This window comes from Echiichthys vipera (genome assembly GCF_963691815.1).
Source record: "Echiichthys vipera genome assembly, chromosome: 10".
Lineage (NCBI taxonomy): Eukaryota > Metazoa > Chordata > Actinopteri > Perciformes > Trachinidae > Echiichthys > Echiichthys vipera.
Window position 1 is genome coordinate 16,111,927 of NC_139835.1, and position 18,089 is coordinate 16,130,015.

General features: G+C 41.4%; 1 protein-coding gene across 7 annotated transcripts in view; it reads right to left on the reverse strand.

Moving 5' to 3' along the window:
* The window catches only part of dip2a (disco-interacting protein 2 homolog A), an 83,748-nt gene that overhangs the window by 22,581 nt on the left and 43,078 nt on the right, over positions 1 to 18,089 (reverse strand). For 4 of the 7 annotated variants that reach the window (XM_083922128.1, XM_083922127.1, XM_083922131.1 and 1 more), the window contains exons 2-7: positions 13,728 to 13,799; positions 9,049 to 9,168; positions 8,840 to 8,959; positions 4,195 to 4,464; positions 1,940 to 2,077; positions 713 to 754 (exon numbers count right to left, since the gene is read on the reverse strand). In XM_083922128.1, the coding sequence (XP_083778254.1) occupies positions 713 to 754; positions 1,940 to 2,077; positions 4,195 to 4,464; positions 8,840 to 8,959; positions 9,049 to 9,168; positions 13,728 to 13,799 (762 nt within the window). The remainder of the gene's footprint in view (positions 1 to 712; positions 755 to 1,939; positions 2,078 to 4,194; positions 4,465 to 8,839; positions 8,960 to 9,048; positions 9,169 to 13,727; positions 13,800 to 18,089) is intronic. The other 3 variants (XM_083922133.1, XM_083922129.1, XM_083922132.1) reach the window with 1 other exon arrangement.

Below are 18,089 nucleotides of genomic sequence, written 5' to 3' on the forward strand. Positions count from 1 at the left end.
ATAAAGGCACATGTGACCCAGTGCAACAATTCAGCTCATTGTTGTGTTTTTAATTGCTTTTGTACAACAACTGAGGTCTAAGAAGGGAGGAATGTGCTATTTCAGAATTTGCATATACAGACAATACTTGTTAGAATAAATTGTTGGTTTTGGTTTATTTTCGTGGGATCTGACCACAGTAAGAACGCTCCATCAAGAAACCAACACAAACAATGTCACTTAACCGAGTCCAGATGGAACCAAAGTTTCCCTGTGGCATGTTTTCTACACCCAGCTATGTGTTGTTATTAAAATGGCAACAGTGTTAGATGGCTGCCATCAAATAAGCCACTGTGTGGCTACAGGCTAACACGCTTGTGTATCAGAGTTTAGTGAGAAATATAAACTGACAAGTCGGAGTGTCTCGGTGTGAGTGCAGAATCAATTATGTTAACATGCTAATAATTAACCACCCAAAGTGAATAGTTACAGCTGTCATGGAAAAGGCCTTGTCAAACACATCATGATTATCAATTTGATGAGCATACAGGAAAGACATTGTTCGTAGATCCTATAAATGCTAAAGCCTTTGCAACACAATAAGCTAAGCACACACACACACACACACACGCAGAAACTAATGACGGCGGAAACACACACAAACACGAATGCACACACAGCAGAGTGCACACAGAGAAGTCTGCCATAGAGTTGGAAGAACAGTTATAAATACCATCCATTAAACCGAGGGATCCTTCCCTTCCCCACTCACAGCCTGGAGGAGAGACACATCAGGATTTCAATGAAACAATCCTGCTAACTTTGTGTGAAAAAAACGTGTGATAGAGAAATCTACCAGCAGCAAGGCATAGGTGAGAGCTCATAAACGCTAAGACAAACTGTCGTTGTGTTACCATAACAACAAAGATAGGATTTTTTTAACATTTGAGCTATGTTTGTCGGTTGTTTTTAATGAGTTATGTGCGAAAACTTGCATGGGCAGCGTGGGTTTGAAACATCTTGAACAACAAACAGCCAAGCAGAAGGGATAAAAATGACACTGCTCACATCTAAAACTCCCTTCCAATTTATGAGTCAGTTATGTGGGCTGGTTTTAGCATTCATTAGCAGTAAAAACCCAGACAACGCACACAGTCTTAATGACAGAGGATGGATGGCAAGAAGGTAATAGCTCTGCTGAAGCAGTGTTCCAGTTTTCTGGCTCTTAGCTTCTTAAATAAATTTGACATTCATTAAAAGCAGCATTTGAGCTCTGATGTTGAATGAATGAAGATGGAAGGGTGACAGGAACTGTCACTGCTATTAACGACTGCTCAACCAAATTGTTGTTTATGGCAACTCTTTGAAGATAATAACGTTGTTTCAAACACTGTAAAAACATATATCTTACTGCATGAAACAAACTGACCTAATACGAGGAAAAATAACCAGTTCAGCTGACATTTTATGCACTTGATGACACATCCTCTCAGTTTGATTTCACTGGTTACACCTCTCTACACTGCACCTGCACAGCATATTGGGTGCATACTGTACTAGACTGTGCTGTTTGAATGAGGAATGATGTTTGGCCACTGTTAAATGTATGCACTGATTCATGACAAAAAACTGAAGCACCTGTATAAATCATGATCAATTGGTTTTATTAGTGTCAATGACATATTAAGCATCAAGGTAGGAACAGTGTTTTGGTGTTGGAGAGGTGCGGTGTTACCATGGCAACACAAGAGGGTCAGTCAGCAGCTTGTGAGACTACTAACAGGCAGACCGACGCAGAAGAAGACAGAGGGACAGACAGCAGGGGAGAAAGGGAGGTGACTGTGTTTCTGTGTGTGTGTGTGTGTGTGTGTGTGTGTGTGTGTGTGTGTGTGTGTGTGTGTGTGTGTGTGTGTGTGTGTGTGTGTGTGTGTACATGTGCGCACGTGAGTAAGAAACTCACCATCTGCAGTCTCCATGACGGTGGTGTGGTGGTTGTAGCCCCGGGAAACGCTTTGCACCGAGGCCACCTGGGGCCGTTCCGTATGAAGCGAGGAGCGCTCCGACAGCCCCGTCACATCAGGGGGTGCTGAGTGGTTATCTGTGATGAGTGGGGCGTTGGGGAGTTAAAAGGTCAAACACCAGGCCTACTTTGGTCTATCGTTACTATATCAAAATCTACTTCATGAGCTTGCAAACATACCTTTCTGACAGCTTTGAAATTTGATTGAAATGCTAATCTGCAAGTGGATAGTCTTTAACTGCAGAAGACTTTGTTTTAACAAGGATTTCACATTTTACCTCCATTTTAACTACCTGCCAATATAATTAATGAACGGGTTCTATTCAGCGGATACATTAACCTCAATGTAAAAAGTATCCACAGAGAACAAGATGCCTGTGTATTATGATTTTACAGGCAAGTCTGAGGGCATTGTTAGGCATTAAATCTAAGATTACTAAACGTACGTATTTGTACAGCACAAGTGTATTAGTGCTATATACAACCCGTCTACTGCATTAAGCACGCCTATACAACTGAAAGCAATCCAATATAATAGATCTGCCAAATTCAACATTTAGGAAGATTATAATGTTCAGTTTTTGTTGACAGTTTCAGAGAAGTGATAATTCAACGATACATTTACTATTAAAGTCGTAGTGAGAAGTGGTGTTGTTGTACTGGGCTGCATTATATAGAAATATGTTTTCTGATATATATTTTATTTTTAACCTGATATGGTACAAAGTGAAGTGAAATGGAGTATATGTGTTTTGGTATGGTGTGATGGGAACTGAGTTTAACATAAACCAATTAACACTAGTGCTATGGTAAAAGTGTTGTTGGAACCAAAACAAATCGCTGTAAACCGTAGCTGTAGAGAACTGAGGCCTGAGGTTCCCCTCCAAAGAGCCTAATGCAATGTATTAACTGCATATAGCATGTACACAGCACAAATGTATGATTTCAAAACCTGTGATGGTGTACTAGTCATTGCCTTTTGCTGAAGTGAATGACAGATGGAATCAGTTTGAGGGGTCAAGGAACAGGATAACATGGGTGATTTATGTACAGTTCCATTCAGCACCAGTCACATGCTGCTACTTTATGATGTAACCTTGAGAGGACCAGGCTGAGCAGAAATCAGACAGCTCCATCCTAATAGTATATCGTTCTGCAAGCAGACACACATGAACACATGTACACAAGCAACACCATCTCACTTTGCGGCTGCATGAGAGACGGAGGGAGATAAATCCACTGAATCACATTAACTAGCTTGTGACACTCTCAAGGCAATGCGGAACAAGTAGCTTTGTCGGGAAAGTGGCTGGGAGCCCTTTCACATGACTGAATGACAGTGTGATGGCAGATGGAGACAACTAATTAGAAAGACGTGAATTAAAAACTCTGTTGCTGGTTTCCTTTGTCTTGCTTCATCAAGTGCTTTTGGTTTTTCTGTGGAAAGATATGGCCTCGGCAGTAGCAGATGTGTAAGACACGGCTGTCTGTCTGGGATTGAGCTACAGGCATAGAAAAACTGTCTGAGCAACATAATAAGTTAAGATGTCACCTTTGACAAGACATAAATTCTGATTGGCTAGCAATAACAGAATGCACCAAACCTCTGCTGATATCAGCCAAAGTAAGGACAGCGGAATAAGTACAAATAAGATCTGTCTGCATACTCTGTGATTCATGTATATATTTAGATGGAGGAATTCAAAACCATACAGGTAAGCAGGTCATTCTACAGGCGTGTTAAAGGACCATGTGTGAATGCTATTTTACCGTGAAGTTAATGAAACATAAATCAGGATTCTTCCACCAGCACACTTGAACAGTGGGAATACTATAAGAATAAAAAACATTTTAAAAAATCTAATACTATTTCCTTGCTTGGCATGACAAAGTTACCTCATTCTAGTTCGAAAATACCTTCCTATTACCACAACAACCACCTCTGAACTGATGGGATCAGAAAGCTGCATCAATTAATCAGGCCAAGAACACAAGGTTGTGATGTCTTGTGTCTGTTGTCCTATGTTTGAAATTTTAAATGTGTCTTTTACCATACACCAAGCGGATTTGCATCTCAAATTTCATTGTTTGCGCTGCACAATGACAATAAAGACTTCTATTCTATCTCATACAGAGCGACCAGCCGTAATGTGATTGCATATGAGACTGTGTGTGTGTGTGTGTGTGTCACTGACCTAGCTGGGTGTGTGCCATAAGGTCGGCCAGTGCGGTAGCTGCGGCGTTGGCGTTGAGGGCTGCATGGGCAGTGGTGTTGGTGGTGGTGACGGATCTCCCTCCCGGGTGGGATGAAGTGGATGACGCGGAAGATGAGGTGGACGAACCCTGGATGACACGGTTAAACCAGTGCTCAACGGCTGGGTGGCCGTGGCCCTGGTATGGCGTGGAGGTGGCCAGACGTCCCTGCCGGCGCAGCGAGCCCTCGTCTTCTGACGCTGAGGAGGTGTCTGTGTTTGACAGGTCAAGACAGGGCAGCGTCACAACAGTGGACAAAGAAATGGGCTGCAGAATTGAGATGATATGCTGATGATACACTATTCTACTTATACATACTGGAGATAGTATATATAAGATAGAAGGTTGGCCAGATGATTTCAATGAAGATGTAAGTTGTTTAGATGAGGGATGATTTTTGGGAAATGTCATATGTCACTAGTAGAGTTTGTATTTGATATTTTATTACCCGTAGTCACACAAACACACAGCATAACCTTGCCCACTGCAACTACATGTATGCTATACGAATAGTAAAGTGTGATGGACTTTGACAACATATAATATATAAAAATAACACAAACCAAATTGTAGTGAGAACTCACACTCCGGCTCCAGATGCATTTCTCTTTTATTTGGATGAAGTTTTAGCCCTGAGGCCTTCTTCAAGACCTCTTGTCAATCTTGAAAAAATGATGAAACATCATCTAAATAAAAGAGAAATGTATATGTAGCCAGAATGCAAGAGTCTTTTTTTTTTAACCTTCAATACTTTGATAACAGACAGACGAGAGTGTTTCGTATTTGTAGTTGTCAAGGATGTCAATAATAAGAGGTTGTGTTTTTTTACACACTGAAAGTAGACTCAAGTTAACTGAGATTTTTTCATTTTGCAGATTTAAATCCAGCTCTATGTCATGGCAATGTGGGCAGTGTGTACAGATAAACAGTATTTGGCTTTCCTTCATAGCAGCAGTGCACGGAGCACCAGAGGTCTGCGGAGAGTCCACTGAGATCTGCTGGATGATCTGCTGGTCATCCCGATCTGTTGAAATACAGCTAAATGACAGGTATGCGCCATAAGGGGGATTTCATCAAATCTTCGCTGCTACGCTCCGCTGGAATTTCCTCGACATAGGGGAAGCCAAACATTGTTCATCTGCATTGCCATGATAAAGAGTTGATTTAAATTTTGATCATGCAACTAACAAAGGAAGCTTTTTAAGAAATATTTATGGGACAAACTACACAAAATTATATGTCTACAGTAGCTGTAACAAGGAACTTATAAGATTATATTTTAAGTTCTTATAAGAACTTTTTAATCTTATTTAAGTTGAACTACAGTCCATAAATACATACATACTGTATTCCTATACAATACATACACATATCGAAACAGCCTGAGCAAATTTCCTTAATAATATTGGTATACATTGGTATAAGACTACACTAAGTGTGGTGTATGCTCAAGTTATAATGGCTTGGACTCAAACCATTTTACTGTCTCTCCCTTGAGGCAGCTGAGAGCAGTTGGTCTCGGTAAAAATAGCCCAAACAGGAACGACTTCAAAGCAAGGTAAGGATCATTCAAAATGAACACATTCCACTTCATCTGCCAAGCTCCCAGAAACGTCTGTTCTTTCCACATAATCACTGAAGTTGCTCAAGAGCGTCAGGTCAGTCTGAGATTTGTATTCTGAAGAGAACTATGAGTGCAATGAAAATGCTAAACAGGCTTAGGCTTGCCCATTTGAGAAAATGAAATAACCGTTCTAAAAATCACCAAGAAAGCTCACACGTTCCCCCAATTATTCATCATTAACAAAGTAAACAGCAACAGCCCATATAAAGTACAAAACTCATTCACAAATTTCAAAATATTACACTAAAGTCTCTGAACATGCTTTAAAAAACAAGGCCTTAATGATGGAAAATCGGTCCCCAGTCCACAAAGGATGAGAAGGAGACATTTAGAAACCAGAGATTAAGCCAATGTGTGATCAGCACATGCCTGATGATGTTCTCTAAACTGATGAGCCTTCAAGTGACCTGCCTCATAATCACTCACAGAATGTACAGTACAAATAAAGCCAATCAATCGAGGGAAAAAAACCTGTTACCTTCCTCAGGCTTTCTCATGGCCTTGCAGAGGCTGCCAGAGGAAGGCTGGAGGAGGTTTGATTATGACAAGCTAGAATTTAATGTCTCTACAACCAGCAAACTCATGGGGGTTATCTCACATTTATGATTCTGTTTGTTATTTCTCCGCCTCTCTCCAATCTCCCAATCTCTGTAACCTTGACACAGTTACACAGAGGGACATAGAAAGAGGTGTCAGAGAACAAATGCAAAGTAGAAATAGAGAGGTAGAAAGAATGGGAAGGAAAGGAAAAAAGAAAAAGGGGTATTGGTCACAGACAGACTAAATCAAGAATAGATAGTAAAGAGTGAGTCAGAGAAGAACGGGCAGTGATGGAGGATTTGAAGGTAGGGAGTAATATAAAAGAGAAAAAATCTAAGTAGAGACAGATCTCAGTTGTTCTTGCTCACTAATTTAATATTGTACAGAGATACATTAATAAAGCTTCAACCCAGCAGTACAACAGGGTAACTAGCTTTAGCATGTGTCTTTAACTGTAAGTGCAGTGGGCTGATCCATGGTTGTGAGACTAGTGGTCAAAGGAGCGCATGTTAAATCGTGGATAATCACATTTTATTTCCTTTATCTTCATCACAATAAAAGCCCTCCGTTATTTTGTTATTAAAAAGTTTTTATTATGAAGCAACAAAATCAGGAAATGTTGGGTTTTCATCAGAAGTAACTTAACACGACTCCTATACAGATTAAAGTGAACATGAAACAGTAAAATAAAGCTGATATCTAAAAGTTCAAACAGGGACGCAGGAGAGAAACTTACAACAAGAGAGATTCAGTTAGAAGCTACAAAAGTGCTTATATCAGCATGCTAACATGTTCACAATGACAATGATAACATGCTGATATAAGCACTTCAAATATTTTACCACGTTCACGTTCATGATAACAGAACGAAACAAAAAGTAGAACTATGGCTGATGTCACTTGTTTTGTAGGTACTTGGTTCTAAATCAAAGTGCCGGGCAAATTGAATGTTTGACCTGATGATGACAGATAAAAAGTCAGGGGATCACCAAAGTGATTATAATTTGTGTTGAGAGGGACATGAATGTGTGAATGAAATTCCATGGCAATCAAACCGGTAATTATTGAGACATTTTAGTTGAAACCACAAATGCGCACCTTAAAGTGGCGCTAGAGGAGAAGTCAAGAGATCACCACAGAGGGGAAGGCTTCATCTTCGAGAGACCACAGATGTCTTCTAAATTTCATGAATTTCGATCCAGTTATATTTCAGTCTGGAGCAAAGTAGTGGACTGACGGACAAACTAAAATTGTCATTCTTACTCTATGCCGGTAGCTGTGTGGCAGTATCAAAATGATTTTGCTCACATCGGTACTAGTTCTTCACAATCAGACACGGAGTGTGACCAGCTGTGAACCAGTCACTGCAGATTAGCAAAATAAGAGATGGAAAAGGAGAGAGTTAATCCATGTGCAAGTGTGTTAACTACAGAGACCAACAAAACTGAGCCCTGTTCATCAAAACACTACTCAGCGGCACCATTAGTGGCCAAGAAATTCACTAAATCCATCAACAGTACTCTGATGAAATGTTAAAAAGAAGTAACATGCCACTGTGTGCACACTAAGAGCTGTAGCTGCCATTTGCCTTGAAAACACAGTCCCAAATGATCTTGTACGTACAGTATGTCATTTTGCAGATCTGTCAGCCATACCCGTGTACCTTATTCCAGTGGATAACAGTAGGTCACTCAGAGTGATTAAAGAAAAAAAACATGAAAAGGCCCCCTCCTTCTCCCCTTCAAACCCCAATGTCTGAGCTCTTAATCCGTTTATTCGCACCACCACTGAGTCTTCTCTCTATACCAAAGACATGAGGCTCTAAGGCCCCCCACCAATTAACTCTCATACACCAATGATAAAGTCACAAAGTTTTCTATCATCAAATTTTTCACGGATATCCTACTGACTGATTAAAGATTGAATACTTTTTCAGAGAAACATGCGTACAAAACTAACAATACATAAAGGGCTTTTTGGAACTTGAAAATTCCAACAAAAAAGCTGCAGATCACAGTAAAATGACATTAAAATGAACTGGCCTACACAATACAAACTGTAATAAAAGCAGGCGAAAGGTCGACATTTTGAGACTATGTCAAAAATCTGATTATGCCTCCATTATGCAACTCATGTGGGAAGGTCTGCCTGGGAACACAACAGTAAGAACTGAGTCCTTTATAGTAGCAAAGAATGGAGACATTCATCGAACTGCATATTTCTTTCAAGTAGCAAAGGCTTGCAAACATCATCTTCCACCACTGGACACAACAGTGACAGCAGCCTACACTTCGCTGCTCATGGGAACACATGTAAATAACCAAATAGTAGTAAATAGTGTGAGCAAAAGCGTTTGCTTTGTGTGCCCACAGGATAAACTTTTCCATCGGCGAACAGTGGGTTTACAGGAACAGAGGCCTCACCTGGCGGGGTGCATGCCTCAACAGAAGACTGAACTAACACAGATCGTCTCTTGGAGGGCATTGGCATCTTCCTCTCCTTGTACTTTGCCAAAGCTGCTTGGACGGCTTCTGTGTGCAAATCTAAGAGAAAAGATAACACAGTTAAGCTACAGCATAAAAGAATAGCAACAGGACTTTAAAACTCTCAGGCAGTATGGAGACATGATTACCAGATCTGAAGCGTTCATCCCGGGTGTTGGCCGCCCGGGACTTGTTGTGTTTGGAACCCGGGAGAACAGCTTGGGAGGAGGCCTGGATCCTGTTGTCAATTTGCAGAGAAGGATCTACACCTGTAAAGACCGAAGCAGGGAGATGACAGTTTTTAGAAGGACAGAATCAATTGTCCTATAATGCTAAAAAGCAGAAATATCACTCTCAGAAATATGAGCATATAGACCCTTTTGCAGAAAGTACCCTGGGCATACAGCACACTTCGGAATATTGCTTGACTAGATCAAGTATCCACAAGCTTAATCGTAATCCTTACTTAGGCTGCTTTCTTCTAATACAGTAGCTTGGAGACGAGTAGGTCTTCACTTAAATTAATCCAGCCTCTCTCACAGCTTTCCAGCTGCCTTCCAGCTTTCCGAGGGAAGCAAATGCAAATTACACAGACGTAACAGAAAGGAGGTGATTAAGCACCATGAATGTCAAGCAGACAACTTCTTCTAACTAGAGCGTTCTAAAATTATAACAGACTCAAACTCGTCAACTTCTCTGCGCTCTGCGTGACGTAGGCAGCAATTCATCCTTTTGCTTATGCAATTCTCATTTGAGCCTTATTAAGGAACTAGGGGTTAACATCAGAGGGGAAAACCAAAGACTACCGCCTTAAGGAAGGTCACGTCTCAAGCTCTTTTTGTAGTCTTCTACCATTGACTTCAAAAGCTGAATCTTTCTTTGCTGTACTTCATGAGTTTGATCCAGATGATCTTCCTAACCCATTAATTATTGACAGAAAGATTTATGCACATATAAATATATAATGTCAGTATGTTATATGAACACACTAATTAAATAAATGCATTTCCCCAAACTTGCTTCTATTTCCTTGTTGAGTAGTAAATTCACACACAATAGAACAGGAAGCTGTCAAAGGAACAGCATCTATACAATAACTTAGCAATACATCCCACAGCTTTTAACGTATATTTTCCTGACAGTGGAACAATAAGGAAAATAAAGTTTTAAAGGATGCGTTTGTAGTTCTGTAGCCCTGTCTCTATAAACACCACCAACTACTGCTGCGATGTTTCCAAGGCCCCCTGCCAGTTTCCCTCTAGTCTCCTATACCTAAACAATGCATGTTCTTAACTTACGGTTATATATATCAAAGTAGGAGTACAAGAAAAAGCTAAATACATTACATGTTTGTGTGAGTAAAGTACTAGAGGCCCTGTGGAGGTGACAAACATTAACTTGTAACATCATAAGCTCAGGTACACGCTACAGAGGTGTTATACAGGAATAACAGGTTGTCTTTTATTCCTATGAATCCTGCTAACTAGATGCTAAAATGTACATATACAATATACATCATTTACATATACTGAGTTTTTTGGAAAGCAGAACCAAGTCAATGGTGGAGTCCCACTACCACAAATTAAATCCCAGCTCTCTCTGGTGGCCTTGCATTGCCGGACCTATCACCACACAGTGCTGTGTCAGCACTGGGGAAAACTAAAGCTGCATCATTTATCTTTCTGGTAAAATGGGGAAAACGTTCTGGTTTGTTTGTATTTTTAAAAAAAAAGAATAATAATAATTACGATCATCTTGGGCAGCGCAAAGCAGACGGTGCTCTTGCAAAATAGATAGCGGAGATACAGTGGAAGGGGAGGGGAATGTGTTACAGGGTAGGATAATTGTAGGAGAGTTTCTACATTATAGCTGGATACGCAGCCTAAAATGAATAGTTAAACTATACACAGTAACTACTTGATTAAGTTAAAATAAAAATACAGAATATCTTTTGTGGAGGCTAAACGTAAGTAAAATTATTTTCCCATTGAAAAAAAGGAAATCTACAAGTGGGAGAGTTAATAGTGTGGTTCAAAAGCATCTATGACCAGAATATTGCAACCTTGGCAAGTATACCCATTAGATAAGAGCCTTTTGACGACAGTCCTACCATCCCACATTCAGCCAGCTAGATCCAACACCTAGCTGGCTGGCCAGTCAGACACCCAGCCAGCCAGCCTGCACGGCTTTTCAGTGACAGCTTAGTGTGGATCAGTGAGCTCCACACTGTCAGCAACTCTCAGACAGCAGCAGCATACGCATACGGAAATGCACAGCAACATTCACACGCGTTTCAACTAAATCTATGCAATAACACGAGAAAAACAAACAAATATTACACAAGCTTCAAAAAGGCCTGAGGTAATTTAAGGACACATAATGCATAATGATTCACACACACACACACACACACACACACACACACACACACACACACACACACACACACACACACACACACACACACACACACACACACACACACACACACACACACACACACACACACACACACACACACACACACACACACACACACACACACACACACACACACACACACACACACACACACACACACACACACACACACACACACACACACACACACACACACACAAATATGTATACAAATAGTGTCCCCTGATAATAGACACATCAATATATGCTGGTCCCTCATATCGCTATGACAGCCCAGTCACAAACCAGCCTTTCCCCACCTACCGGAGGAAACAGGTCTATAAAAACAAGCCAGGCCACCAGACCCGGTTGCTGGGAAGAACACTCTTCACTGCCCTGAGCCAATCAGAGTCGAGCTCTGCCACAGCAGATGTTGTTATTGGTCCACAGCGAACCCTGATGATTTGAGCATCAGTCTGATGCCAACACTTACCGGTGGGGCAGCTGATGACCCAAGTGCTGTGTCTCGCCTCGTTGAGGGAAAATGCACTCGGCTAATGATTTGCATCGAATACACAGTTAGATATTTGAATCCCAGACATAAGTAACTGATTGAAATTAGAAATAATGACAGTTTGAAAGAGCTGGGACTCAGCAACTGTATTGAAAGTCAGAAAATGAAAACCATCACTCAAGATAAGGTTGGGCACACCTGTATTTTCAGCGAGGAGGTACAGTACAAACATCCCTCCAAGTGCTCCGTTTGACACTGATAAACTTACATTCTAGCCAGCTTTTCCTAAATGTTTGACCTACCAGTATGGTCGACACCTCAAACCAATTATTTACTCTTAAAGTTCCCAGTAAAGCCCAACCACCAAATTATAAACAAAGGAAATAATCCTACTCTCTCATAGATCTTAACAATCCAGCTTTGTATCCCTACTTTACTGCCCTTGGCACATGTACAGTCCTTTGACAACAGTGAAATATAACGCAGTAAAACAGCTTATGAAATTTTGCATGGAGCTCAGAAGCCTTCAGTCTACTGGTCTTCTATTTCAACCCTGCAGCTGTTAAACCCTAACCCACTGATTCACCGTGCTGGATGGATGTGTCATTAATTCCCAACACACATCCCGCTCGAAGGATATCACCCACTCCAAAGCCCATCCATTTCTGCCCTATATCTATCACTTCCTTCTTTATGTGTTAGATCGACTCAGTGTGGATCCTAACAATAGACGACAGACAGAAGAAAAAACAAACACATGAATCCATGATAACAAGGAGGGAAAGGAAGCAAGAGAAAGACAAAATAGAGGAGATGATCCACCTAAGCTAAATAACAGGCCTGCTAACTGCAGTGGAAATCCTTAAGCAAGAAGCCCACAACAGACTGGTTTCCACTGAGGCTTGGTGTTGTGATAGCAGGCCAAACCGAGGACTGCCACGGACCCCGGATAAATGACGGAGACAGCGATCTGGGATATGCCACAAACCACTGCGACCTTACAGTCTGCCAAAGGCGGCTCTGACTGACGGACTGACTGCTCGACTTGGGCTAAATATACACTCAATTGATGTATAAATGTGTTTGCAGTCAAAAGCCATAAACGGATAATAAGTAGTGACATACATCTTGGAAACTTCACGCCTCGCTGTTTTTCAAAGTTAATACCTATCTTCTCAAACACCCACAGCCTAACCCAGGATGGCAGGCACAAAAATGCTCAAACTGCCGATTAAATAAACAAAACATTGCTCTTGGGGCTCTTAGGATTTAGTTAGACAAAACATTATGAAAGTAGGAAACAAACACACGCAAAAATGTAAGGCCAGATCTAGACCCATTACCATTCAAGCAGAGACACCTACTCATTGCAGTTCCATGACAGTATGTCTTCATGCCATGGATGGCCAGCATCTTTTTTTATTTGGCCCCTACATCCGTTACGATAGAGGGCTGCTACAGGGCTAAGGCATTAATAACAGAACCGTGGGTCACTGTTAAAGAATAATCCAGCACACAGCAGCAAGCACACCATATCTAACCAGGTTCTGATGTGTCAAATCCTACAGAGTATCCTTCATGACCATTTTATGACAGTGTGATGGTCCATCTGGTAACTCCGATATTATATATACTCGATTTACTTCATTTAAAAGTTTTGGCTTTGCTTGTATGCTGTTTCTTTATGTGTTCAGATTATATTTTGGATTTATCTTTCTTTTACTTGCAAAAGACGTGTAAAAATGTGCTATATGTAAATGCTACTCCTAAAATTATCCTTGTGAAAATCACAAGATTATTTTTCATTTTCTGTATGCTCTTACAAGGACACTATGCTAACTGCTATGCTAAGAGGCTGCCAGAGCAAAGATAAAGACCTGGACAGTGTATTTCCTCCAGGCCTGTGAGTCTTACCTTGTATCTGTGGGATGTACGGTGCCAACAGCTTGCCTCTTTTCTTCTCATAGCCCTTCTGAGTGATGTCCCCTTTACAGACAGAGACAGAGAAATACAGAGGAACAGACAGACAGAGAGAGAGAAGAGGGGGGCAGAGAAATGAGTCATTAGCTCAGCCGTGCCCTGGTGGTGGTGGTGTGTGTGTGTGTGTGTGTGTGTGTGTGTGTGTGTGTGTGTGTGTGTGTGTGTGTATGCGCGCGCACGCAATAGTGCCTCAAGATCACACTGCCGGGCTGGTTACACTGGCACCACAGGGCACCAGAAGTGGGTTGTGGTAGCAGATGACCAGCTCTCACCCATTGGATGTCTTTCACATATACACAGGAAGTGACATTGAAATTGTTAGACGCGTTAGCTGACATATATGGTAGAGTGGCACATTTCCTACTGAATACTTGAATGATAACATCGACAAGGCAAGAGGCATTTAAAAGACCATTTGTCTGGTGCGCCTGGAACATTTTCCCTTGCAGTGTTTTCACCAGAAGTAGAAATACAGCTGATGTAAGCATGAACTGAATCCGCCTCAGTTGTCTCCCCACACATAGTTAAAAGGCAATCTGTTAAATAAGATCTAGCTGCATGTCATTTTAATAGCTTTATTTGAAAGGAACGTCAATGTACAAGCTTTTCCTAGCCTGGAAATTAAGTAGAGTAAATGAAGAAAAAGAAAACTGAGGGCAGATAGAGACAGAGAGAGATAGGGTAAAGGTAACAGGCAAAGTAATACCATGGCTCTGTAGATACAGAAGGGTAGCTTAACTCCACTAATTGTCTCTAGACTTGGCAAGGTGTAGAGTAGACAAGGATAACCTTATGTCTGTTGTAAACATGGTGATGAAGAAGATGACCATGAATTCCCTAAACTGACAAACATAAATAAACAGATTTTAAAAGATACACAACCCCCAAGTACTTCTTCTTGATTGCTTTTATTGTTGCTGATCTAAGAGCAGAAAGTCCCATTGTCAGGTCCATATCATAACAATCTGACAAGACCCAAAAAGCAATCCCTGGCTTCATTATACCCAACATAAGAATGACTTTGAGGAAAGAGTGGATTGCTTCATCAACTCAACTGCAATGGCCTTTTATTGCCGTTTTCCAAGAAGACATAAACCAACATTGAACTCATAACTAAAAGACAGTGTCAAACAGAAAAAATGTCGAAACAAATCCATGTCCACATGGGATATTGAAAATATAGACAAGTAGGTGACACACTGACTTCAGTGTTTTGGCTGCTTGTGGTGGTTTTGGGGATATCTGATGTCACTTTGTTTTCTGCATATCAGTGGAGGCTAGCTCTTTTGCAGACAAAAGACATATTGATTCAATGAGAGAGGGCTGACTGACAGCACCTCAAGCACATGAACCAAGAGAATGTACACAACTATGCTCACATATATGACCTCTCAAACAAGCTCCAACACCCCTACAAGATGCACTAGAAAAAACAAAACAAAAAACACAAAAAAGGAAGGGCCTTGTGGAAAATATGCCAGTCAAACAGAAGGGCTGGAGGGAATGTCAAAGTCAAACAGCAAATTGACATGACATATGTATGTGGATCCAGTGTTTTGGTAGGAAGCTACCAAAGAAAGTGATTTCTTACAAAAATCAACACAAGATCTCAGTGGTTAGATGTTAACCCTGGAGTCCAATGTAGAGGGATCACACTGTGCTTTATATTAATCTCTACAGGCTCTCAGTGGGGGTCATAAGGGTGGAGGTCAAGCGAAAAAGCAATAAGTTCAAAAGGGTTATCTGAACAGAACAAACTGATTAAAACCTTCCCAATGGGATCGGGGGAATTCTTTATGTCACTCCTTATTGACAAGTTCAACCTAAAGTACATTAATTCATAAAAGGTATACTGTGCACACACTCTGTTTTCTATAGTTGCCCTGCCATAAAGTACATCAATATATTGCAAACTGACACTACCTGTCATGTATTTTTAGCAACATTTCTTAAAAAAAACAAATCTTGATTTATCTTTGCTCCTCAAGCCTCTACAACACAACAGTGTGGTAGTGTGAAGGCAGGTGTTGTTGGTCACACTGGCTGCCACGCTGCCCGCTGGTCCTGAGTCACCAGTAACAGCTGAATGCCCGCACTGTTAAATGTCCAGGAGAGCTGGAGGCTAGCAACAATACAGCGCTGTCCGCAGGCTGGGCCGGCTGACCTGACACTGACTCTTTCTGGTGATAAGTGTCTCTGTTTGTATGTGTGTACATCAGTTTATGTTTGTGTGCATGCCAGCATGTCTGAGTGCGTGCACCACAGCAGCTAACCAGCCTGACAACCACACAATGGAGGGCTATTCTCTGCCGCTGCTCCAAAAAATTCTGGCTAGCAGCCTCAGTGGCCAAGCGGCCCCTAGCACACACTGATCCATCAAGTTATGTCTCGGTGAAGCTAATCTTTTCATCTGAGAACAAATAGCTTTGTCATTAAATATGGAGGAATGGACTCAAGCGTTCAATGCGTAAACAATGGTCCATACTCAGAGTGTTAAAAAGGAAACAAAAAGAGGCACCAAAGGATCAAGATATTTACTGTGTGAGTGTGTATGAACAAGAGCGTGTTTGCATATCCTTGCACATATATTTGTGAGTGCATTTTTATGTATTCACAGACACAGATGCTTCACTTCCCCTCTCTGGTTGAGCTTTGAGTGCCTCCATAAGATAAAAAATGGGAGGATTCAAAGGTCAATATGTGGCCTGCTGCCTGGGGAATAACAGAGGGGGAAAGGGTAGTGGGATGCACAGAGTAATGAAGCAATGGATAGAGGAAAGCTTAGCACCTACACCGAATTGCATAGTCACAAGGGACAAGCTGTAGCTTATAGTATATTTACAGCATTGGGAAACACTTCATTTGACCCCTTTCACCCTCCTGCACTGACTACAGGCTTTACCATGTAATTGAGCTGTAAAGCAAAGGGAAAGGGTGTATTTTCCAAACAAGCACCTGGGGGGAGAGGGGCGGTGGGATCGAGTAAATAAAAAAATCGAGATTGAATGTGTCAAAGCGAACCAAAGCACAAGAGTCATGTCATGGTGGTGAGAGAACATTTCCCGGACTCAGCTGGGAGACTGTATTTTATTTTCGTCCCACCTCCTTTGTAGCCTGGATCACTCCGCTGTAACCTCTTCATCTTCTTCCCAATCATAGCGGGCTCACTGTCAACGCATACTAAAGCCTCCCAGTCATTTCTTGACCTCTTATTGTAATTACCTGCAACAGTTCTTGCTGAGGGGAACAAATAGAGAGTAGAGGAGCAAAGGGATATAATGGCTGATGTCCACATTTTGGGGGGTTTAGTCTTGGGACACCAGCCCCCATCTATCCGAAGGGGCAAGATTTTATTTTCCAGAGATAAGAGGCCTTTTTGTCTGGCATTTCATCCAATGTTGTTACTGTAAAAATAGCTCTCACCTTGCACTGAATCCAATTTTCAAAAAAGAGACAGTCTATCTTGTGACACTGACAGTGACAGCAAGAAAACCCACTGTCCTCTGCTTTGTCCTATTGATCACAACTGACTGATGGCTATTGTTTGGTGAGAGCTGAGTCCCATTAGAGAATTACCTTGAATCTGCCCAGACGGAGATCTTCAATCAGGAAGGGAAATACTGAAGCAAAGCACATTCCTCTACAAGCCGGCACAAACACACTGAAGCTCTAAATGGACATGGTGAGGTTGGCTTTACTTAAGATTGTGTAAGACTTACTTTGATCAGAGTGAAACATTAATCTGTAACAAGACATCCGCATCGTCACAAACATTTACACACAAACACACACTGCACCTTAGATTATTATACACACACACACACACACACACACACACACACACACACACACACACACACACACACACACACACACACACACACACACACACACACACACACACACACACACACACACACACACACACACACACACACACACACACACACACACACACACACACACACACACACACACACACACACACACACACACACACACACACACACACACTGAGCGTAAGTAGTAAGTAAAAGAAACAGCAGCACAGAGGGCTCAACAATCACATCATATTAATGTCTAAAGCCCTGCATCTGTGTGATTCTTCCTCAGTCTGCTGCCTATTAACAACAGAACCGACAGCCGGTCTGTGTGTTTTTGTTGAATCAATGTCAAAAAATTGTGATAATTGCCTATCATAATCACCTGACGACCAAAAAGGTTGTATTCAGATTGCTTGTTACATTTCAACCAACAGTCCAAAACTCAAAGATGTTCAGATGATTATCATAGAAG